The sequence below is a fragment of the Phyllopteryx taeniolatus genome, chromosome 12 (assembly GCF_024500385.1).
Source record: "Phyllopteryx taeniolatus isolate TA_2022b chromosome 12, UOR_Ptae_1.2, whole genome shotgun sequence".
NCBI classification, from domain to species: Eukaryota; Metazoa; Chordata; class Actinopteri; order Syngnathiformes; family Syngnathidae; genus Phyllopteryx; species Phyllopteryx taeniolatus.
Window position 1 is genome coordinate 13,133,117 of NC_084513.1, and position 26,174 is coordinate 13,159,290.

At 41.2% G+C, this 26,174-nt stretch overlaps 1 protein-coding gene across 6 annotated transcripts; it reads right to left on the reverse strand.

Moving 5' to 3' along the window:
- Positions 1-56: 56 nt before the first annotated feature.
- Positions 57-25,153, reverse strand: ppp1r9ala (protein phosphatase 1 regulatory subunit 9A-like A). Of its 6 annotated transcripts, none has more exons than XM_061793472.1 (19): positions 24,938-25,148; positions 22,015-23,959; positions 12,568-12,700; positions 12,123-12,243; positions 11,753-11,857; positions 11,430-11,583; positions 10,707-10,865; positions 10,528-10,581; positions 10,099-10,328; positions 9,555-9,651; positions 9,337-9,460; positions 9,104-9,255; positions 7,408-7,729; positions 7,253-7,310; positions 7,088-7,159; positions 6,540-6,735; positions 4,291-4,407; positions 3,445-3,633; positions 57-1,233 (listed from the first exon to the last, which is right to left on the reverse strand). In XM_061793472.1, the coding sequence occupies exons 2-19, from the start codon at positions 23,836-23,838 to the stop codon at positions 1,075-1,077; spliced, it is 4,266 nt and encodes a 1,421-aa protein (XP_061649456.1). In that variant the 5' UTR covers positions 23,839-23,959; positions 24,938-25,148; the 3' UTR covers positions 57-1,074. The 6 variants fall into 6 exon arrangements, with proteins under 6 accessions (XP_061649456.1, XP_061649458.1, XP_061649457.1 ...); XM_061793474.1 differs by having other exon boundaries at positions 11,442-11,583; positions 24,938-25,147; XM_061793473.1 differs by having other exon boundaries at positions 9,346-9,460; positions 24,938-25,147.
- Positions 25,154-26,174: the final 1,021 nt, after the last annotated feature.

The window sequence follows — 26,174 nt, forward strand, 5'->3', positions numbered from 1 at the left end:
TCTAATTTGTGAGGTCATATTTTCCCCACTTTAGAGAATCGAAAGACATATACAAATAGATTCTTAGGAATGTTTTATTTGACCTGAAATTATTATTGATGACAATAGTAAAAAGTGCACTCACACTCATGATCAAATGTAAGCAGTAGCATTTCCAATAAATGGGCCATCGCTGTTGTCTACCAGTTTTCAGCCAAGGCAAATCAGTAAACAATCATTGTTAAAATGTGTTTATTGATTCCGTTTGTACCAAGAAGTGTTTCTCTGATTCTGAAGATGAGAGCAAAAGGTTTCTTGCCGTTTCATACAAAAGTGTGCCAAGAGAGGAAGCCCTCGGGCTTGGCTGTGAACATTCAATATTCCTACAGTCCTTATCATAGGCAGGTGTTTACTGTCCAGTGGACCGTGAGCGAGTTCCCCCCCCACACCCTCCTCCTCCATGAACCATCATGATTCCGACTCAGCATGTACACATTGCGGGACAGAAGACGCAAACAGAGCTCTGTGGTCCTTGATTTGTGTTTCTGGCCTAACTATTCTACTTAGTAGAAAACATTAGATACTATAAAACCAACAATGAAATGTAAATGAAAAAGTAATGTAGATAGTTGGCACATGTATAAAACATTTATACATTTAAAACCTTGTCGTTCATTGAAGCTTAAAAGACAAAGTGCTTTTGACTCCACTGTACAGTACAATACAAAGTGTTGTCCATAAAACAGCAATGTTATACTAGCAGAAAATATCACGTTTTCATAGCAGTACACATTGGACTTTCATAAAAAAAAATGTGCATGATATATCTGAAAACATACATTTATAATTACCACTATTAGCTTCATAGTGGTACAAAATTTCAGAGGCTTTCAGGGCACACCAACATTGAGGTTTTCAATCTCATGATAAAAATGATTTTGAGTTAGTGTTATAATGCTGCAGGAAGATCAGGCGCCGAATTATGAACAAAAATCACATGTGGCACCTTTTTGTCCGCTCAGCGTGGGCACTTAACGGTCGAGACAACAACAACCTTGTCAATGTCTTTTTGTTAGCTACTGTACGTGGACTGGTTCAGCACACAGAGTCAGTACTGACCGGCAGCCGTCCACTCCGCCGGATGTCCTTTTCTCGCTTCTCTTTTTGCTTCTCCAGCTTCTCCTGGGCCTTGCGCATTTCCTTCAGCTTTTTCTTGATGGCGGATCGGTCGCTCTGACTGGACACGCCGAGCACCTGAAGGATATTGTGTGCAAATAAGGCATAGTGGACAACTCCAAACAAGAAGGTTTCTAAGCATTTGATCGGACTATAGTCTGACAGTTGCTGTTTTTCTTTGCTGCTTCTTTTTATCAACACACACAGTACACGTTACTACTGCGTGATTGATTTTGAGTTTAGTTTCAAGGCAAAATCACACTATTACCTAAAAACAACTACTACTTCTACAACAACTACTAACACACACACCACATTCTATTCTTTAATCTGGCCCACCGAGCATTTACATTATCAAGATTCCTGTAATATTTGCAATAACTTTGCTCCCTAAAATTGGTTAGCTAAAATGTATTAATCATTTATCTCAGAGGTGGGAAAACCTTTGTACTCAGGGGCCACATTTGATTTTTACAAGGGAAAAATGTGTACACGGGTGGGGGGGTTAAAAGGTGTAAAATATTTTATTCTAATAAAAAAAGTTAATTTTGAAGCCCTTTTAACAAATCCATTTAACCATAAAAAAACTCATTCTTAAATTTGAAACATGGAAAAATAATTTTACTAATAGTCTCTTTAAAAACCAAAGACCAAGTCCGAAACCTTGGTGTTCTGATAGATTCCGACCTGACTTTCAACAGTCATATAAAATCAATTACTAAAACTGCCTTTTACCATCTGAAGAACATATCCACAGTGAAGGGTTGCATGTGTCAAGCAGACCAGGGGCCTCATGTACAAAAGGTGCGTACACACAAAAATGTGCCGTACGTTCTTTTTCACGGCAAAGTTCAGATGTATCAAGAATGAAATGACCATGGAAATGTACGGTGCCTCACGCCAACTTCATGGGTGGCGTAGGCAGGTTTCTATAGCTTTTGGTGCTTTGGCGACACTTACAGGTGATGCTGGGAAACTGACCAGAACAAAGAGGTCAGAGCATATTACTCCAATTCTAAAGTTCTGATACTGGTCTATAAATCACAAAACTGTTTAGGTCCTGAGTACATGAATGAAATGCTAATGGAATATAAACCCAGTAGGGCTCTGAGATCGACAGATTCAGGTCAAATAGTGGAGCACAGAGTCCAAAGCAAACATGGTGAAGCAGCATTTAGCTATTATGCTGCACACAAATTGTTTGCCAACAGAAGTGACATCAGCCCCAAGTGTGCATGTTTTTAAACTCTTCTTTTTAGAGCATTTCCACTTTAAAATGATATTTCTTGCACTGTATGCTGTTTTAATTGTATCTTTTTATTATTCTATTTGTTTTAAATGTTTATAAGCTGTTTTTATTCTTCATTTTTAAATGCTTTTAATCATGTAAAGCACAGTGTTTATGAAATACGCAATGAAAATAAATTTGCTTTGCTTAATATTTTTATTATTTAAAATCCATTAGTGAACCAATTAGTTAATAAAATAATTTTCAAATTGTTAAATTTATATGTAAAATAGTTTATTTTATTTCAAGTATTTCCAAGAAACTTATGAACAATTATTAATATTATTAATAATATAAGAATGAAGTAGCGGCATGGTGACCGACTTGATAGAGCGTCTGCCTCACAGTTCTGAGGACCGGGGTTCAATCCCCAGCCCCGCCTGTGTGGAGTTTGCATGTTCTACCTGTGCCTGCGTGGGTTTTCTCCGGGCACTCCAGTTTCCTCCCACATCCCAAAAGCATGCATCAATTGAAGACTCAAAATTGCCCGTAGGTGTGAACGTGAGTGTGAATGATTGTTTGTTTCTGTGCCCTGCGATTGGCTGGCAACCAGTTCGGGGTGTACCCTGCCTCCTGCCCGATGATAGCTGGGGTAGGCTCCAGCACTCCCGCGATGAGGATAAGCGGCTCAGAAAATGGATGGATGGATGGCTGGATAAGAATGAAGTAATTTAGCATTAATTTTTTTTACCTCATCTATGAACGACCTGGCCCATTAGTCCGTTTTACAAATCAAACATGGCCTATGAGCACTAAAGTTTGCCCACCCTTGGTATGTGCCCATACAGTACAGTACAATACAGTAAGTAGCAGTACAGTAATGTAAACTATGAACATGTCAGGTAGGTCAACTTGCCACTAGGTGGCAGTCTCAGGCAGGCAACAGCTAATTGACATTGACCACAGAGCTCATACATGCGCGCGCACACACTCACTCACACGCACGCACGCACGCACACACACACCAGCTCACTACAATATTTAGATTCAGCAATTTGTACCTTTAACTTGTCACTGTCCAGCTGCAGAAGTTGCTGCCCGTCGACTCCCTTGGCTGTGAATTCAGCCGTGTACTGGTCCATGTTCATGCCCATCAACCAGTGACACACCTGTTGAATGGTCCATTCAGAGACTGGACGGTTGTGCCACTGATATTCTTTTCCTGTGGCCACTGGCTCGTCATCCAGAGTCTACATAAGGACAGGCAGTATGATAATATTTAAATATATACTCCTATAACTCGAGTGGTAAACATTATCATGAGTGTGATGTATGAGCCGAGAAGAGCGATGTGAGTGACAATGTCATGCTTATTGTGCATAATGAATGCCATGTGAAATATTACAATGGAATTTTCTTTTGCTATTGAGACAGCAGAAGAGGAGTGCAACAAACAAAATCACACATACTACTAAAACTACATGCTGTATACAATGCTCCATGCTAGATGACCAACTAGTCTGCTAAACAAAGATTCTGCTGACATTCTCAGAACTTGACCGAGTGGGGTTGGAAAGCCATCAGAAAAAGAAGCAATGCTTAAACACCAGTAAGCAACAGTCAGTAAAGCAGTCACATTGTTCTGTAGTCCACCTAGGACGTAAAGAACAGAACAAGCAGCACTAGTTTACAGCACATCACAAAAGCTAGGCTGACACTCGCATTAACCAAACAAAATGGCTTTGAGAGACACACATGCAGTTCTCATCTATTTCCGCTCTATTTAGGGTTTAATCACAGCTGTGGTGGGGAGGGGCCTCAAAGAGCATGCTTGAGAGTGTCCCCTTTCAGCCCCATCAAGGCATCCCACACAGCTTTTGTGACTCCGCAACAAGGAGAGCACTCACCTCGCTGGAAGAGAAGATTAAAGTGTGTGAGCGCCCAGACAGATTGGGTTCAGCGACTAACCCAGAGTTGTCTGAACTGGGACTGGCGGGGTTACAATCATCTATGACTGACAAACTCTGGTGGAACAAGTGGAGACAAGGAACGCATTTATAACAACACATCAACAGTTCTTACACCGGGGGTCAATGCTACAGGCGGAAAGGACAGTGCTACGACATCATCAAGTTATGTGATTGGAGTGTGGCGGCAAGCCAGGTTGACTGAGTACTCAATCATTTTTCATCTATGTGAATCTCCCTTTTAAGTTCTAGACATTGATCTGCCACCAAAAGTACATCAACTTCTAAACTACAACTAACACAGATAAAACACAGGTGGGTCAGTATCACTATTAAGTGCCTTTGGTGTCCTCTTTAGAATCACTGCGTCGTCATGAAAATTTTGGAGAATAATAAAACTGAGGACTTATTATGTGGCCAAACATTTGCGCACATAGCAGTACAACGATAACTCTTAAAATGTGTTTCCTTCCTTTTCTACTATTTTTTTCCATTGGATGTACGTGATTTTGGCCCACATATTGCTCTGCTAACTATAATGTGACTAAGTGGTCAAATGATACTAAATAAAAAATTTTTTACATGGTTTTATTGTCCACAACATGTTATTTGATTTAAAAAAAGGAATTTTGATCATGTGTATTCTATTTTCAGAATCATACTGAACATGTTGCATGTGTCCCTGATATTGCTATCATCCCTGTCATTACATGGTAACTTCTCCTTTAAGAAACATTGATGTTTTCAACGACATCACAATCAGGATGTTTTCTTTTTTTTTTTCTTTTTTAATTGGAGGCAGAAACAGTAGATAGTTGCAGAATAAATATTTACAACAGTGTTTCGTAATTGTCATCACATTATGTGTTTAGTTGGATGTTGTCAAGCTTATGTTCACTCTGTCATAGTGAAATTATAAATTTATAGAAAAACCTTTCAGAAATTGAAAATTCAGTACATTTCTTAAACATTATACAGTCAGCTTACTAACAGAATCATGTTTCTAAGTGAAGGTCCACAATGTGTTCATTAAATGCTAACATTAGCCAAAAATATCCACCCTGTCAGCAAGCTCACATATTTCGCTGTTTGCATGTACATTGTTTGATTGCAGTTAATTTATATTAAAAAAAGTGTTGGAATTTGACCAATATGCATTTCTAACAGCATAACATCTACTTAATACGATGAATGTTATGTTCAATGGAAAATCTCAACTTTTTGGGGTGAAATGGGGAAGTCACAAAGGCACCTTAAGGTGATATTGACTCAGGTATGAGGTAATGTTGAAAAAGTCTTTTGGACGGGGAAAACTGGGAACTGATCCCACTGCAAGCAAGGCCAATAATCTTTCCTGGGGCATGAGGCAATGAGCAAATACTGAAATTAAATGTTTGCTGTAACACTACCACATACCCATGACTAGAAAGGAAATACAATTGAGGAGGTAAAGAAAAGTCAGCACTGGATTTGTTAGTAGTGCTCTAATGAGTCGACAAAAACGGACATACTGTACCAAATCTAACGATCGACTGAATAAAGAGGACCAGGAGAGATTTGTCTGTTTAAAGGAAAACATGGTTTAGTTCAGTGAGACGTGTACATGAACTAACGCACAGCTACCGAAGAGCAGCCATGTCTTGCTTTTACAGACCTTGCCTTCATTTCAATAAAACATGGTGAAAACACTTGTCAAAGCATGGTGCGTGCGCGTGTATTTGCGAGAGAGAGAGAGACTGAGTGAGTGAGAGGGAGAGAGAGAGAGAGAGAGAGAGAGAGAGAGAGAGAGAGAGAGAGAGAGAGAGAGAGAGAGAGAGAGAGAGAGAAAGGAGCCAGTAATTTGAGGCGTTTGATGTGTTAGACTTTGGAGATGAGTGAGAAGTTACCAAATTCTTCGCTGCGTAGCTCTCCGTGATGGCCAACATGTGGATCCACTTTTTGTGGCTTTCGCATAATATAGTGTGTTTGGATACTAGGTCGGTAAGAGCAGATGTTTGGAGGTGCAGACTAGTATTGCCCTTTCAATGACGATGGTATGACTATAACACACAGGCCGGAAAGCTATCAAGTTTTTGGCCTGGCTGATGTTTTGTTAAGCTGAAATTCATTACATGAGAAAATACTCCTGCATTAACTCTGTGATGGGTACAAATACTCTGCTTTAATCAACGTTAGAAAAACCTCAATACCTTGTTCTTTCGATCCTGGCTTAGGTCACTGCTGCTTTCAGCATATGGCAGGCTGCTGCTGGAGGAAGACGGCTCCCTGTCTCGGTCCTTCTCTTTGTCTCCAAACCAAGAGAAGGGCATACAGGTCGGGGTGGAGGTCATAGTATCTGCAGGAGACATGTTACCCCCAGAGTCTTCCAGTAACTCTGCTGACCCCCTAAACATTGGGGATTACAAAAGGAAAATTCACAGACAAATGTTTACTGATGTCATCAAGACAACAATAACAGCATATGTTGGACCAGTATGAACCAAAAAGTGTGGAAATTGGGGCTGATTTTTGGTGATGGTAGCTGGCTTTCTGAGCTTTAGTGGAAATAGACCAACATCAAATTTGACCACAAAACAAGAAACAAATGATGTGATTACTTCCGCTATTTGCTGGTGTTGGATCTGTCAAGAATGTGTGTGTACCAGCACTATTTCAATTGTAGAACATACAAATATGCATTGAAGCACAATACAATGTCACTTCTGTAATGTATTTAACATGATATATGGTAGAGTACCTGCTGTCCAAAGACATTCTCATTGCCTCCTTGTCATGTTTTCTTCCTTTGCCACCCGACTTCCGAAGGCCCCTGGTACAGTATTGATCAAATAAATGGTAGATAAGGAAGTGGAGAGTGGTGGCCATGATAAAACATAAATGTTGAGGAATTGTTGAAACATACCCAAAGTCAGGAAATCGCCTTTTAGGTTTTGTAGCTGATGTGGGTTCAATTAATTCATCTGCAAAAAAAAATATTTAAAAAAAAGAATTCCCCAGTAAGCCAGGAAGAATGTGACAAAAAAGCTTTTGCTGTCATTATATTTTAGTCCTTCATACCTTTGAGCGCTTTTTCCTTGCCTTTGGACTCCCTCTTTTTGACATTGGGCATAAATCCAGAGGGGGATACTGGTATTGCGGTGTCATTTGGAGGGGACAAAGAGAGACTGCCACTGCTTTCAATACTGTCCCCCTGTGATGGTGACAAAGATGGGCTATTGGAGAGCTCAGGCTTACTCTTCAACTCATCTTTCATCTCGGCTGAATCATCTTTTTGGTCATTCACGGCATAGCAGACAGGCACTGGGAGGGACAGGCTCTCCTGGATGGAGCTCCGTCTTAGAGGTTCCTGCTCCTCTGGGTCATCCTCCTCCTCAGTTTCCTGGAAGGACAATGTTGATTATGTACAAGGACAATGCAAGGAAGAGGAGATACAAGTTTCTGTTTTGACTGGCTGATTCTCCGAAAGACAAGGTGCGTTAGACAGTACAATAACGATATACAAGCCACACTGTATGAAAAGCATTAATGATGATCAGCAATCGCTTTCATTAATATGCTATTGTTTTGAGTAAAAGACATGATCGTTAAGGCTGACCAGTAGTTAAAAATGTAAGGGCCAAAACATTTGTTAAAACAAACTGTCTAGAGCTGCTGCAATCAAATATTTTTGGAATTGATTATTCTATTGATTATATCATCACATAATCACATTAAAAACAGATTTTGTGTTATGCAACAATAAAATGTACACATTCCACATTATAATATCTGTGACTTTTGAGTGTGTATGACTTTAAAATGCCACCTGGTGAGTGAGTTGGCTCTTGTGAGCTCAGGTTAGCAGCTGGCTGTTAACCCAGTTTGCACGTTGACTGCCTACGCATCGGTTGTGGCCGGAGAAGCTTACGTATGAATGTGCTTTTTACGTTTTTATTTTGTTACTGTTTGTTCAATTAAGTGGCTGAAAGTGCACCAACGGCTGTGTCTATCCTTGACCATTTGTGGGGTCATTATATGTTCTAACTCGCGATGGCTATATTAAATTAGCTAACATACCTGTACATACTTTGTGTTGGAAATTGTAGACATGCTGTACTTTAGTTCTGCTTTGCACTAGACAGATTGCACTTTGTGATCATGTCTTTTAAGTGTGAAATGATCCTAAACTTTGGGCACTTTACGTCTTTTACGCATTCTTTCCTCCTGGATTGCCACCATCGTGCCAACTTATTTCTACACGGAGTGGTGTATGAATCTGCAGTAACATTAGTCCATTTGGAAAAATTATCACTTCAAGGCAGGCGGTTAGCATATCTGCCTCACAGTTCTGAGGACCCAGGTTCAAATCTGGCCTCGCCTGTGCGGAATTTGCATGTTCGTCCGTGCCTGTTTTCTCCAGGTACTCCGGTTTCCTCCCATATCCTAAAAACATGCATGGTATGTTGATTGAAGACTCTAAATTGCCCGTAGCTCTGAGGGCGAATGGTGCTTTGTTTATATGTGCCCTGCGATTGGCTGGCAACCTGTTCAGGGTGTACACCGCCCGCAGTTAGCTGGGATAGGCTCTAGCACGCCCACGACCCTCGTGAGGATAATCAGTGTAGAAAATGGATGGATGGATGGATCACTTCAAGGCAGAGATTTTGCTTCGACATTTTTTGTAATCGGATTATTCGATTTATTGTTTAATGATACTGTACATAATACCTGTTTAGCTTGCATTCAGATATGGCTGAGCGTATTCCTGACTGACCTGTGAGTGGCTCGAGGACACGGTGAGACTCTCCTTCAGTTTGTTTCGAGAAGGACGCTGACGTCTGGCCTTCTGGGCCAACAGGCCTTTTGCTTTGTGTGCACTGGTGTCCAACAGCTCTGTCTCACGGACCAGCTCGTTCCAGTCTTCCTCTTCATAACAACAAACGTAAACCAAATAAGACTTTTCTTCTCCTAATTCTTCTATTACAAATGTAATTCAGTTCCGGTTACCCTTTGTACCTGCAAGCGAGTCAACAGACTTTTTATCTGTGGCTGGGACTTGGAAGCAAAGGCGATCTTCTGCCGAATTCTGGAAATCTACACTTGAAGACCCCCAAGACTCCAGGACAACTATCTGGAGACAAAGACCACTAAGTATTAATATCACTTTTGCATGTCTGTTTGATGTGTAAACATGTTTTAAAACTAGTTTTTTTTTAAGTTCTTACCCTATTCTGCAAGATGTCCAGCTTTTCTTTGTACAATCTTTCTTTTTCATCCATACCCTTCTTCAGCTCTTCCTCTTTCTTCACAAAATCTATTTCTCTGAAGAAGATGCGCAGAACTGAGGTTACAGAGTGAAACAATTCTACAATATGTGACAATATGTTCAAGGTATATGTAGAATATATAAACAGAAAATATCCAGTCGAGTTGTAAGACTACAGGACTCCTTTCAGCACCACCTTAGTACCCTTACTACCCATTTTTTCCTAATGGGAAAATGGGATGCGTGTATTTGAGTAGAAGTGTTTATTTGTTGGCGCAGCAAGAAAATAAATTGGGACATAATTGACGCGTGCAAAAAATTTGCAGGGAATAAATGAAAGCGACAGATTCCATTCTATGATTTCAGTGACGTAATCTCTGATCCCACGCAACACAAAATGTTGGATTTGGGGTTTATCTCATACAAGTCTTAAGTAAACAACTAAATCCAAACAAACAGATCCCTCTAACAGCTGATTGTCATCCAACTAAATATAAACTCACTTCTGCTGGTAGTCTTTTAGAAGTTTCTTTGCCTTGTTGTACTTCTTGTCCAGCGTCTCATACTGGGCTTGGGTTTCTGCTAACTGTTCATTTATTGTTTTGCACAGAGCCTGGGTTTCCTGCCAATAACTCTCCAACTTGAGGATTTTTTCATTGCTATCCTCAAACTTTTGCTCCAGCGCAGACTCTCTGGCTTCCCACAGTGATTTGTCCTCCTCAGACTCCCTAAGCTGTGCAGACAAATGTCATGCGTTATTTAAAAGCTACACATTCCTTATTAACCAATATTTAATATGTATGTGAATCATTCTATATTCTTTATATTAGCTTATAGCACAATAACAAAAGAATGCAACTCTACTTTTCTGTCCAGAGTAAATACTGTTTTTAGTGTTTCACATCCTTTACTTTATTTCATTGTTGTCATACCCTTTCTTTCAGTTGATTAATTTCAGCTGATGCAATGCTGTGTTTGAGCTGCAGCTATGGGAACAGAGAATTACATTTTGCATAATGATTAGGATATGCAATCATTAATTGTCCATAAAACGAACTTTGATTTACATCTGGACATTACAAATTAAAGTTGAAATGTGGGGAAAGTGTACCTCTTTAAACTTGAAGGCCATTTGAGAGCTGTCCATATTAGTTGGCAGAAACAAAGCCTCTGAATCGGGCAGCTCAAATACCTCTACTTTCCGGCCTGGAGAAAAATTAGAGCCAAGAATCCTCTCATTTACTGTGTCTTCGTCCTCAAAGCGCTCCTCCTGAAATGTGAGATCACACATGGCATCACACACGGCAAACAATAACACACCCTACAGGCCCGGGAACATGCTGTGCATGTGTCAACAACACTCCCAGTGGCATAGTTCACCACAGTCCGGAAGTAAATTCTGGAATGATATCCAAACATCAACAGGCTGACACACACAAGGCTTAACAGGAGCTCGACCACACTTTTGCAACAAGTCTATAACATCAAACACATTAACTTCATTCTCAATGACCACACAAATTGCTTAACCAAATGTTAACCATGAATAGTGTGTCCTTATTTACAATTATGCTGCATTCGTCCTGCTACCAGTAAATCTTACAAATACTCAGAGTTCCTCTATAAAGGTAGAGTCCTGTGGTTACCTAATCCCCAGAAAGCAAACATTCCACAACTTGGGCAGATGGGCGGCAGTTGAGTGAACACCTTGAAAAAAAGCAGCGGCACCAGGCTTACTCACTTCCAGGTGCTCTTTTCCTTAGTCGGCATAAAGTGACTGGATTGGGCTTTATAGAAGGAATAAAGATGAAGTAGGCTTTCTATGGACACTGACCAGCTGACTCACCTCCTCTGTGGAGTGTTCATAGGGATCATCGAGATGGTGGTGCTGCTGGTCCTGTTGGTGGTTCCTCTCCTGCTCTAGTGTCTCACTGATGAGGCGGGCTACCTCACTCTGTGTCCCTGGCTTTTCTCGACCAATCAGAAACCTGTTTGCAACAATGTCTTAATATAGTAAAGATAACTTTTTTTTAGGCCCGAGCCTATTATACATCTCTGTTTCTTTGCATAATGATAAATCATTCACATGACACTATACTTTGTGTTCTTTGGAATCAGTAGATTTGAAGCATCAGAGTCGATGACCTTCGGGCTAACCTCACTGTGCCTTTGGTGTTCTTGAGAACAGTTGCTGCAAACAGTTGGGTGACACCCACCAGACTGACGCCATCCACCTCCACTATCTGGTCATTCACCTGAATGCTAAGCATAGAAAAGGCAGGAATGACAATATGTTTGTGCAGCATTTGTCTTTAAAGAGAGGAACCACGTTCAAACAATAATGAACATACAGGGTATGAAAAAGCCCAGGAAATTAAATTATTTTTGTTAGCGTCCTTGAGAGGGTATAAATAGAAGTGGTTATTTGTGTCTTGTGGGTCTCTAGGCCTCTACTAAAAGTAAGTTCAGTGAGCTGCGAGGTCATTTAGGCATGAGTCTGAAAGACAATTTTGACACTTTGACCCACCGTCCATCTGTCTCAGCTGCTCCCTGCTCTGTTATGGTTTTTACAAAAATGCCAAGCTTCTCGAGACCCTGGTCAGCTCCCACCCCCATTCCGATGATGCTGATGCCGAGGCCGTTGTCCCCTAGACGCACACAAATCACAAAATTATAAAAGGTTGGATATGGAGAATTGCATGCAAATAGGCCTATTTTCAAATGCACAAGGCTTTAACATGACAAGATACATTTAAGCGCTGCTGTGTTTATTATATTTTGAGCATGTAATTTGATTGGGGATTTATCTGGCAACAGACATGTTAGCTGAAATGTCAAACTGGAGAAACGCCTGTAAAACAAAAAAGTTTTCACCCATTGCTTTGCAGAGTAGCTTAGACTAGAAACTACTTCTGAAAAGGCCTCATTGTTTATGACTCAAGGGGAATACGTTTCAGTGTCATTAAGATCACCTTTCTCAATTTCCACAGGGAATACGTCCATCTTCTCCACTCTCTTCTCCAGCTCATATTCCGCAGATGCGGAAACAGGGTCCACATCATCATTGCGTCGATCATATTCTTCATTAGAGAAGGTACTAAAGACCTGTGGAGGCCAACAGATACAGTAGTTACAGATGACACAGAACCTCACATGACCATGCTAATACATTACAGTACTGTATGTTGTAGACATTTTTTGCAATGTGTGTGTGTGGAATATGAAAATAACAACGTGAAAGAATTTCCCCAAAATAACAGTCCCGTTGGAATGGCCACTTAACATGAATACAACGCAACAAGAATTTTGAAAATCGGATGATGGGTTCCGGAGAACTTGAGTTTTTGTATGGGAAGATAAGGGAACGTTTTTGCTCATATGGGCCAAAGGTCTGAGGGGTTTTTCAAGTCAACACATCAAAATTACGAGTCACAAACACAATCACTTGCCCTAAAATTTCAACTTAAATAGCGCAAATGAAGCATTACTCACAGGAAGAGGAGTGTGGGCAATAGAATAGCTCATCTACTTTTGTAATTAATTATTGTATTTGGTTTTTTTTTGTGAATTTATTTGTCATGAAAGATTTTAGAGGCATTTGCAGTTCTCCTTCCATGTTTCTAAAAATAATTCCACAAAATGGGAGTCACGTTGCTAATGAAATGTCACCATCTCTAGAGCAGAATACTGTATGCATTCCTAAGACATCCACGAAAGGAATCTGATCAAAGTTTCTAATAAGCTGTGAACTTTTCAGCCAGGCACCGCAAAGCTTTGACAGGGTCCCTTAGGCTGTTTTCTGGTTGGAATTATAAGTCTACACACTCATACATCCCACAGTATGGCAGAGTATAAGCAGTGGAGAAAGTAGGACACAGCTGGGGCAAGCTAAGCAGTGGATATAGTAGGGATCAATTCACCAAGACAAGTGTTAGTACTGTTTTATCCCAAAAATAAAAAGGGAAAAGTAGTCCAGAAGAAAAAGTATTCCACAAGCTCCAGCCAAATGGGCAAGTGCTCAACATCAGGCTCAATATTATAGCAATCAGATGTGTTGATTTAGAAATTCTATAACAAGTACATATAACTGAAAGTCTACTCACTGATTAATAGAGGACCGTAAGGAAAATTCTGTGGAAATATTTTTTTCCGTTTGTGTAATCTTGCTCGCTGTATCTTTCCGACCATTTACTATTCCAGGAAGTCAAAATGACTTCTGTGAAAGGTTTTTAAAACAGCAAAGCGGGTGGACTGGGTTTTTGCCCAGTATTGTAGCTAGAGTCAAAGGGTCAACTCAGAGCAAGAGGTCTACCTACGATATTTAATCTAAGATGCTTGAGAAACCTCAGGTGAAAGGTCATATTGGAAAGGGACAGTGGTAAGCTTTTCCTTCAGCCCTCTTCACCTATTTCCTCATTACTAATCATTGATCAGTTCACTAAGCACTGTCGTCTGCAAGAGTTTTCTATTAATATTCAAATCGGTTGTGAGTGATTAGATCATAACGCTAAGATTCCAAAAATGTATTTAGGTACTTCAATTGCTTGCAGTCCTCCCGTTATACAGCAGCAATCTAACCTCTTAGTGTGGTTAGCTTAATTCAAAAAAGCATGGTAACAGAAAGTGTGGATACCAATAACCAATTCAAAAAATAGATAGCATGACAAACTGATGTAATCAAGTAAATATGTCTGGTCTGGGCTTTAACATTTGACATCCTTGTCAAGATCCAGGCTTGTCAAGACTTGAAAAATAAGCCTCTGTTTTTCACTTTACAGCCAGAAGCAATCTAGTTCCGGGATAAGTTGTACAGTGTTGTTAAAAATAATCCCCAGTCTTTACATTTTGTGCACGTGTGGCTTTGCAATGAGCTATTGTCGACTATTTTGCAACTGCGACTTTCAAAGCCAGAAAACCAAAAAATACATACACTACTGGCAAATGCTTCTCATGGGGACCTCTACCCTCCATCAACCTGAGTCCTCATATTTCAACACTCACCTCTTTTAGTACTTGTCTTTTTTCCTTGAGAAGATATGTTATACAGTAATAAAAATATGGCAAGGACGCATGAGTACCAACTAACAAGATAAATAAGAAAATATTTGATTAAAGTTACAGACTGCATATCCCCAAATCAACATAAAATTCCAGCATAAACTATTATTAATAGGATGTCATTAGACAAACCACATGAAATCACAGATATAAAATTATGACTTGCAGGACACCAACAAGGACGAGTTACACAATGGAAATTGGGTAATTCGGTGAAATGAACAGAGAACACTGCCCAGGCAGAAGCTGTGGATTCCCACTATCTCCCCCTAACATGATCCCACCCACCCCCGACTCCCATGCCTTGACTGTTGCCATGGATTTCAGGCTTTCTTATTTTAACTATGTTCTGCTATTGTATAGCTTTAACCTAATCAACCACCACCTCACATACGAGAAGAAAAGACAAACAACAGGTTGGCAGAGGCGCGGCACCCCCAAAAAATCTGTCCAAGTTTGGACCGTTTCTCATGAATTTCATTGATACCTGAATTAAGTTCAGACAGGGGTCATCAGACTCTTATGCTGGCACAAAATCTTTTTCCAAAACTTCACACCCCAGCAGTATGCAAGAATTGCAGTGATTTGTCCTTACTTCAAAGGCAGATGTACGCAAAACCCATACACTACAATTTTAACCATTGCAATCCCTCCTTCATTCCCCTTCCCACAACAGAATACCAATGTGGGAAATGAGTCAGCAGCAGCGAGGAAAGCGAACTAAAGAAATAGGCGGGTTTACCGTGGGGTGGAGGAGCTGCTGGTATAAGCAGACCTAGAAAACAACTCATCAAGTACTATATGCCGTAAGAGCTCGTGCTGAGACAGGTGTGGTAGTCTGGTGCAGATCACAGTGTAAATGGGAGGGGAAAAAATATACTCTCTTGAAATGGTTAACATAGACTAACAAACCATTTATGTATGACCTAAAGCAAGAAAAGGCGGCGGCGAAGAAGACCAGAGCGCCATAATGGAATTGCATTTCCAATTAAAGGGCAAACTTGAGCAGGCTCAACAGGTTTTCTTATAAATGGCCCACACAAGCTGCCCTTGTCTCAAAGCGCTCGCTGAAATCTTTGAATCCAGTTACTGGTAACTTTTAGTTACCATATAAGACAGTAATATTTGTCTCTGATCATTACAACGACACCCAAGTTGCCTAACAAACAACATTAGTATTCCACCATTGACAGTTTATTTTCCACTATTCCAGGTGCCTGGAGGGGAGCCAGATCGATACTGGCCGAGGGAGAAAGAAGCCCTGCCTGGGTTTTCAACAAGTAGCAGCACTATGGGACAGCATATTGCTATGAAATTAGACATTAATTTTGACTCCTTTGCTGGTCCCTTACTATATGCCAATCAAAGTCATTCAACAAATACAGGCTTGGGTTCATGATTTATATTGCGCCACAATTCCAATTTAGTGCCCATACTGTATCTCATATCACTGTGCTTCCATTTACTGAGCAAATACAAATACACGTCCATACAGAAAGATAAATGCAACATAAAAATACTTGCAAAATACATCAACATTTACTGCAGCTGTTAAATAGTATGTAAATAGTATGTATGTGTGCATGTACATCATCAAACGACACTAGAGCATTTGATGATTTATTTTCTGTGAAGAAAAAAGGAAAAAACAAACAAGACTGCATACACTTTTGATGTGAAGAATGCCTAAATCCTTGCCTAAGACACTTTTATGAATAACTTGTTCCTCATGCCCAACAATACCTTCATGCACAACTTAACATAAAATCCAAGTCAGCCAATACAAATGCCTCTGTGCTGCCATAAATCTTCAGTCTTTGTCCCCAAGATAATACACCTCCAACTGACTGTTATTCATCCATTAACTTTTTTGGGTCAAAGTCTGGATGAAAAAGCCTTACATTGCAAGTCGTATACAAACCTGTACACCAAACAAATATGGTCCTCTCTGGGAAAGAGTATCCCAATATGGGTAAACCTTAAACCCAGAATAAACACAGGACAAATTCACATTTCATTTCCCAATAAAACAAATACACAGAAGAGCTCCCTCCATCTTCGCAAAAACACTGTTTTTACTTTATGACTATGCAAGTATATGTTGATTAATCTTATTCTAAGTAACTAGAACTATTTACCTTGATATGAATTTCCTTCTACACCCATCTAATTAGCATGTAGAATTTTTGGCTGTCATGAAAAGATACTGCCTCACATCTCATCCACTTAACAGTTACAAATAACAAGCCCAACCCTTCACAAAACAGTCCTTTCTTTCACTGTTAAGAGGACTTGGGTTACGTTAGGACCTAATCCTGCTTTGAGACTCAACCATAATGCACTTCCTTGCTCAGCTATGCAAGCTTGGCACAAGCATTTTGGCCCATTTGGTCACTCAATCTTTCCTTTCCTAACTTGTGAACCCGGCCAGGTAAAGGTTTGTTGTTAAATACAACTTTGTGTCTTGGTTAACAACAAAACTAGGTATTGCTTTTAAAATATTTTACATTTAAACCAATGGTACTTATCTGTGGGGATTGGACCTGATGGTAAGTAACAATAATCACTGGGTAAAAGGGGTTTAAAGTTACAGCTGCTGAACTTAACTTGAACTACGGCAGAACTTCACCACTAACCGGACCTGTCAATAAAGTGCGTAGATCGGTACCGGATGTAACAGTTTGGTCTGTAAAAGCATGAGTAGTATGTTTAGAAATAGTTAAACTGAAACCAAAACAATAAAAAAATTTCACGGTCATAGTTTTTCACATGTACAGTACACCTACTATAAATATGTAAAGACTTCCATGAAGCGCAAGTCATACCTCAAACCCTGACTATAAAGGATATTGTTGTCTTTGTATTCAAGCACAATAGCCAACATTCAATTAAATAACGTTTTGCCATCAGAATGACTACAAAAAAAAAACTGTTTCCAGCAGCATAAATACACAAGTGATGGTTTTGTAATGTAGTAATTACAAACCAAAAACAAGCTTGTAAACACGCTCCAACTTCTCTCAGTTGCATCTCTTTGTATGAAATCTCTGTATTGTTATGGAACTTGTGCGAAGTTCAGAATCTAGCAAATTGTTGTCGATGAAAAAAATGGTCAAACTCTGTCGCTGCTTGACAAACATATGTTTGTGTGCCCTCCAGTAGGTCAGTCTCTCATCCCCTCTCCCAGGACCCCCTGCCAGGATGACTGGGAAAGTGGAGGATCCACACCCAGAGATAACAGTACATTATAAGGCCTGGATAAACAATCTATTCGCAGACGCGTTGAATTGCACTACAATTATTATTTTTTCCCCTTGTCTTATCAAAAATGATGAGTAGATATCATATATGGGGGGGACCTGTGACAATACCAAAACAGATTACACCGGATGGAAAATGACTTTGGAAACCCTGAAACAGAGGGGTACATAAATGCTTCTGTTCCTCAAAATTAGTTAGTTAACCAAATTAGTTATCGTAGAAATACAAACTACCCAACCCTCTATTTAGTGTCTACTCCAAATTTCAGCTAAGCAGTCTTTCTGCTTACCTAGACAAAATACAGTGCATCATAATTAGGGCCCGAGCAGCGATTGGTGCAAGGTTCCGATTGTTATTTTATACTTTGTTCTTGATTACCGTATTTTCACGACCATAGGGCGCAGCGTATTAAAAGGCACAGTCTCAGTTACGGGGTCAATTTCTGTATTTAACACATACATAAGGTGCACCGTATTATTGGGCGCAGGCATGGTAAAACATACGCTAGCTTAAAACATATGGTAGCATGCATGTATGCTAAAACAATTTATTTTTAAAAAGGCAGCGGGAGCAAAACTGAGTTCGATTGTACTTTATTGAAGTATTTAACAATGTACTCACGTTATTTTTTGATCAATCCTCATCCACAAATCCATCAAAGTCCTCATGTTCTGTATCCGAAATGAACAGATGGGCAAGTTCTCCATCAAACACGCCAGGTTCGAGTCAGTCTCGTTGCCGTGCGGCTCCTCAGAAATGATGCCGGCTTTTACAAAAGCTCGAACAACAGTGCAAGCAGACATTAGCCCAAGCATCCACAAAATTGTGGCGTAACTCGCCCGGCGCTGCCTCCTAGTCTTAGTAAAGATGTGTTCGCCATCTGTCATGCATCGCTTCCACGCCGCTCGCAATTTCACTTTGAACGCTCTGTTTACACCGATGTCCAGCGGTTGGAGTTCATTAATCCATTGCTCGAGTTGGTCTTCCAACTCGGACCACCTCGCCTTGTTTCCGCGTTTTGTTTTGTTTTTTTCCCTTGGAAACTCAGCTTCGTCTTCTTGACTTGGCTAAGTCCTGCTTCCTCCACTTGCGAACCATGGATTCGTTGATCTTAAATTCTCTCGCAGCTGCTCGATTCCCATGTTCCTCCGCGTAACTGATAGCTTGCAGTTGAAACTGTGCTTCGTAAGCGTGTCTCTTCGTAGTTTCGTGCAGTTTTCGACTGCGGTCAAGCCAACCTCCACTCGTAAAGTAGCAGTCAAGCCAGCCGCCCCTAATTTTGTTCATACTAGGCATTACCGTAAGAGGTCGCCAACTCGCGCCGAAAGCCACCTTCAAAATAAAAGCTTCCCAATAATACAGATGTCAGTGCTCTTTGGTTAAGGAATGCAACCATCCATCCATCCATTTTGGAACTCTGTGCACACATAAGGCGCGCCGCATAATAAGGCGCCCGTCCATTTTGGAGAAAATTTACAACTTTTAAGTGCGCCTTATGGTTGTGAAAATACGGTACATTACTTGACTCTTGACTGGCACTTATTCCATAGTTCTGGGCTTACAAATGATGTCTGCCCCCCCCCCCCCCTCCTTTAATAGACTCAGTAGTAATTCTAGCCTTGTTTTCTGATGAAATATTTGATTTAAAGACAGATTTTGGCCCGCCCACATTTTGCTCATGTCAGCCTGTCTCAGCATAACACATCGAGTGACGAAGAGAATGACATTTCCTCATTGAACTATACGTATTCTGTGATGTCATTTTTGCCTATATTGAAAGTCGGAATGTTTTTTTCCCTTTTATTTTAAGATAATGACTGAAAATAGTGATAGTGAAACATTTAAGTAGTGATTTTTCAGCATATTAACTTTGCGATTGAACGTAATTTCGGGGTGTTTGCTTTTGTGTGCACGTGAGTGTGCAACTGTTAATGATAGCATATTAACTTTGTGATTGAACATAATTTCGGGGTGTTTGCTTTTGTGTACATGTGAGTGTGCAACTGTACATGATAGCAATAAGGTATATTACCAACTTGGACAAACCGGTGTTATGAAATTCAAGCAAGCTATCGTTTTTTTTATTTCCTGGAAAGTTGTCATTTTGGAGGTGAGGGGATTCTGCCCAACAGCGACAAAATATAAAATATGACTAAATACTACCAGTGCCATTTTAAAGTATAGTACATTTGTTTTTCCACACTGGCTATGGAGTGAATTTGGTCTCCACTTCTGCCACTGGCGTCACGCCAAGACAAGGGGGGAGCATGTCGATTTTGGCAATGAAAAAGGGGCAATGCAAGTGCATAGTTAAGTATCAATTACTCCAAAACGGATTGATATTATGGGAAATGACTGTCAGTTTCATTTTCTTCAGCAAAAAAAAAAACATAAAATCAACTTGTTTGTGAAATATGAACCATGAAGACCCCATCGCTACTTTAACTGTTCAGCCTAGTAAGAGTAACGTCAGTCTATCTATTTTCTGTACCAGGTACCATAGCAGCTACAAAGTCAGTTCAGGGAACAACTACACTACCAACGGCCATAACAGTCACATGCCGGACTAAATGAGCTTGTTATATGTGAAACGTCATGTGACCAAACCTGGAAAAAGGGATAGCTAACTTCATGTGTATGCTACACTAACAAACATGACTATGGTTTGATTACATAGGGTTTGAAGCCAAACTTGATAAAACTTTCTTTGTGACTGGTTTCCTCAGACAAAAGTGTACCTCGTTTATTTGTAAAAATATGATATACGAACAAATCCTTCAAATATTGTAATCTTTTGTGGTGTCATCTGGTGTTTAAAAAACAACAACAGATATTTTAGACGTTTAAAGTCCCTACGGTTGCTTTGTCGCGGCCCCCTTCACCATTCACTTGAACTGCGTTTCCTCAGCGCTTAAACACATTTTGAATGTGGAAGTAGGTTGTGCATGTACCGGAATATCCTCACCAATGCTTAAGTAGGGATGCAGCTATCGAATATTTTTGGACTCAAGTATTCTACCAACTATCCCATCGATTTATCAGACAAAAAATTATCTTTCATTGTTAAAAACAACATGGCACATGAGATGCAGTTATTTTTGTCCACTTGGGGTTGGTATTCTCATGTTCTACTATAGTGTCTGTGACTTTGAGTGTGTATGGCTATAAAAGGCAGGGCCTGGCCTGGTGAGTGACGTGGGCATCAGCAAATAAGAGTGTAGAGTTGCCTGGCTGTTAACTGGCTAACCCACCAGCCAGTCTGCATGTTGAGTGACTCCCTGTGAGTTGTGGTCAATGGCAACTTGTGTATGAATGTAATTTGTGTTTGTTTTCTTAGCATTTGTTCAAATAAAGCGATTACAAGTGCATCAGTGGCTGTGTTTATCCTTGACTACTTGCAGGGGCATTACTAAACATTTTAACTCATGATGGTAGGCTACATTAACTTGATGGTAGGCTACATTAACTAACATCGATATGTTACCATGTTACGGTCAACGACTGGTTAAAGCCTCTGCCTCACAGTTCTGAGTACCGGGGTTCAATCCCGGCCCCGCCTGTGTGGAGTTTGCATGTTCTCCCCGTGCCTGCTTGGGTTTTCTCTGGGCACTCCGGTTTCCTCCCACATCCCAAAAACATGCATGGTAGGTTCATTGACAACTCTAAATTGCCCATAGATGTGAATGTGAGTGCGAATGGTTGTTTGTTTGTATGTGGCCTCCGATTGGCTGGCAACCAGTTCAGGGTGTACCCCGCCTCCTGCCTGATGATAGCTAGGATAGGCTCCAGCACGCCTGCGACCCTAGTGAGGAGAAGCGGCTCAGAAAATGGATGGATGGATGGATATGTTACCATGTGTTGGCGATCGTAGACGTGCTCTTGTATATACACATTGCACTTTATCTTCCTTGTTAAGTGTGAAATGATCCAAAACTTTGGGCATTCTCTGTGTAATCGAAGTCTGAGTTATTCAATTAATCATTGGAGCCCGAGCTTAAAGTGAAAAATATCCCACTGAGACAATGGTTTGCATCATTTACAAAGAAGGTGTTGTGCATTATGTTTTAGGGACACAATTTAAGCAGCAAACAATTTCTTACCAGAATGGGATCTGTAGAAAACTTGACTTTCCTCTTGGGTGGTGGTCGCTCTTCATCAGACAGTCCTGGTGCCTCATAACAGTCATCATACTCCCTGTACATTTCCTCCTCCTCCTCTTCTTCTTCTTCCTCCTCCTCCTCCTCCTCTTCCATGAGGACCTGGTCTACATCCTTGTCGTCCACAAAGGCCGCATTCTCGATACCATAAACTTGGGCTCCATTTACCACAGTATTTTCATCCTGCTCCTCTAGCTCTCTTGTATCACGTTCATCATCTTTGTCTTTACGGTCCTCTTTAATCCTGTGTTGCACATTGCCATCCAAGACAGAGTCAGCTGCTTTCTCCTTGGCGAAGCCCCTGGCTACAGTGTGGTCAGGGGGGTTAGTGTTCCGTTTTTCTGGTTGAAGTTTGTTGGTTAGATCTTTTGATAGGCATTTGTCTCTCTGCATAACAAACACATCGTCTTCATTCTCCTCATCTTCGTTTTCCTCACTCTCTGACGATTCATTCTGAACCACTACAAGCTCTGCCCGTACCACGCCTACCCTTCTGGAGTCAACCGAGGAGGTCTGGTTGGGTGTCTTTTCCCTGGTAAGACCTTTCAATAAACTGTTGGCTTGCTCACTGGATGTGGTTGTGTAGGTGTTCTCAAAGCCAGACATGTGCTGCCTCACATCTTTTGGGGGTGAATTACAAGGCTTGCTTTTATCCCCAACAACAGATGTTTGACACAATCCATCCCCGGATGATGAGTGTCGCTTGTAACCATGGCTAACAGGGGTTGTTGGCTCTGGTGACAGAGGTTTGGGAATGGCATCAGTTGTAGGAGAAATTGATTTGTAAGCCGCATTGGGAACTGGGAATGTAGATTTAAGCCCAGTGCTAGACCCTGAGGATGTTGTTTTGTTAATGACACATGCTGTATTAGACATGTTTTTATTAGTGTCATCACCTACAGGTAAAGCGTTAGCAGCTTCTTTACCAGAAGTGGGTTTGTGTAAACTGCCTCTTGTTGGAGAGGCCTGGAGTGAATGTTCAGTCCCACTGTCTGATTTAGCAGTCTTCACCCCCCCTTTGGCAGCAGCTATGTTGTTGTCCTCTGAGTCATTCCCAGCCACGTAACTCTCCAGCCTTTTTGACATGGGCCCTGCATTTAGTGACACTCTAGGCACATTCTTTTTTTCATCATCAATATCCAGTCGACATTTAACGCCCGATGTAGTAGTTTGCTCAGATTTGAAAGTCTCTGAAGATCCTGACGCTCTCCGTGCGCTTTTCCCCTCATCAGAAGCACTTCCGAGAGACAGACGATTGACTACTCTGTTTGGTGACTGCTTGTCAACAGCGGGCTGCTCAGTGATGCCCCTCTCAAATATTTTCCTAGTCACAGAAAACTTCTCTGCCAAAGCCACTTTGTCGATCGCCACTTCCTCCCCTTTGGGAGTTTTATCTAAATTGAGAGACTCTGGACTTGCTGGGCGGAAGTTAACTCTGTGTGAGCTGACTGGAACTTGTAGCTTTGGTGGAGTCACCTGGGGAACATCCGACTTTAAAGTTACTTTTGCGTCTTGCTGCTCCTCTTGTTGCTGGCTGTCCATCTGTAGGAATATGTTCTTGATCTTGTTAACCCTGGTACCAAAAGGCCTCCCCCGGGAGTCCTCACGGGTGTCGTTCGAACCATTTGCATATGACTTGGCAGCACCTTCCGATTTTGAGCCGTCAAAGGAGCATTTTATAGCATGGAAGTCAGACTTGTATGCGTTTCTGTGGGGGGAAGCGCTCCTCAGCGTTCTCTCACCTCCTTTACTTTCCGCTTTGATCATTTTGGCTTGGGTTTTTTGATTCAGCTGACGTTCGATTCGAAAGAGTCCCTCTTCACCTCAACACATGGAGTTCCGTGATTCCGGCGGAGCTTCTTCGACTAAACACACACGGCGAGGGCATCTGAGGGGTGGAAACATGACGTCAGCTACTTTAACACTATGACATTAATGGAACAAACCTCAATTCTGAATTTTTCCTTTGCACACAATTGTACATAAAATATCAGTGTATAGAGTGTATAACATCCTGCTTAATGTGACTACTTTTTTGTCTTTATGACTTTTGACTACGTTACAGTTTTTGTGAATACCTTTATTTTATTATTCTTGATTGCAATTTTGCTAATTACACTATTTTATTATTTATTGATTCCTCCCTTAATAACTAACTGCATTCCAAGCATGTCTTTTTATTGGAAAGACAAACACCTAAAATCCTTTGTTTGCCATTTACGGTTGCTGTATATCAGCCTCTTAACATATTACACATGGTTACAGTTAATATTCAAGACTATGTTCTTGGGATTTTAAACATTTCATTAACGTAGATCGCTCATTAATTAAAAATAAATGACAAAACAGCGCGGAAATTACATCTCGTCGTACTGTACTCCACGACACGGTGCACGATTCGTCCACTAACTTTGCGTGACGTGTTTTAGCTACCACACACAAACCAAGTTAAACATTCCCGAAAGTAGCTCGGCGCATTAGGTAATATTGGGCAAATGTTAACTATCGGTGCATTTTGGGGCTGGCTCACACAAAGCCTTTCGTCACTTGGTTAGCTTTGTGTAAATCGATTGCTATGCACCGGTGAAGCTAAAGTCGTAACAATGGAAAAGTAACTTAGAAAGCAACAACTTTATTCATGAGTCCCTAAATTCGATTTAATTGGGGTAAAAATGTTAGAAATGCTCCCTTGACTCGAATAGCGAATGAAAGTTTCTAGGCTAATGGTTCGAAGCAGCGCGAACCAATCCGACTGTCATTAACTACTCACTTGGTGTATTAAGTTTCAACCACGAACATTTAAAAAAAAAAAAAAAAAAGCTGAAGCGACCTCACAGAAAGACAAAAGAGCCGAAACAAATCTCACCTTCGACTCGCTTCGTGGCGGGAGGCGCCGAAAGCTCGCCCACGACGTCGCAGTAAAACCGTGTCAAAGTTGTCCCTTCTTCCCCCAGCCCAGCGCCATCGTTCATTCCCTCGTCGGCCTGGCCTGCCTCTACGCCCGCGCTCCCAGCAGACCTGCGGCGGGGGCGCGCACGCCGGTGGTGGGGAGAGCCTCGGGAGCGCGCGCGCATTCCAGGACAGAAGCCACTACTCGACTGTTCCGTCCTGGTGAGGCCCACCTTCCTTCTCTTTTCTCCACAGAAACACGGCGAGTAGCAACACAAAGCGTGGGAACGGGCTTACTGTACAACACAGATCTCCCTAGACCTTTCGTCATGGCAAAAAATCCCAAGATAATGTCCTTACTCCAGAGGTGATAAAAGTACTGCGCTCACACACACTAGAAGTACGAAAAAAAACAAAAAAAAACTGGTAAGAGTAGAAGTACTGATTCAAATATTTTACTTTAGGAGAAGAAATTTGCAATTATACAATGCCCATTTTGATAACTTAGCACACAAAATAGTTTCCACCTTTTATTAACTCAAATAAAGTAGCACTCTAATAGCAGGACTACTAGTCAACTACATGTTACTGGTGAGGCAAAACTACTTGTGCGCATTTTGGTGCTACTAGTTGGGGCAAAGGGGGTACTAGCACATCACACATGCCTACTAGATGGGTCTAGTAGTGTCACTATTGCAGCACAGTTTACTCGTATGGTTTACTTGAATGCTAGCAGGCCAAAAGTGGCACTAGTAGTGGAAGAAATTGTACTAGTAAGCAGTGGAGTGGGGCGGTGAGGGGTGGTAGTGCAGATGAAAGAATTCCAAATGTGAAAAGGGGTATTGTATTTTCAATGTACTGGCTCATATAGGTACCCATCAGCTGTCTCAGGAGTCCCACAGGCCAAAAAAGCCAGATAGGACTCCTTCAGCTTGACGGCATCCCTCACCGTTGATGTCCATCAACGGGTTCGGGGATTGCCGCCACGACAGGCACCGACCACCTTACGGCCATAGCTCCGGTCGGCCGCCTCAGCAGTGGAGGCGCGGAACATGGTCCACTCGGACTCGATGTCCCCCGCTTCCCCCGGAACATGAGCAAAGTTCTGTCGGAGGTGGGAGTTGAAATTCCTTCTGACAGGGGATTCTGCCAGACGTTCCCAGCAGACCATCACAATACGTTTGGGCCTGCCACGTCGGACCGGGATACAAGCA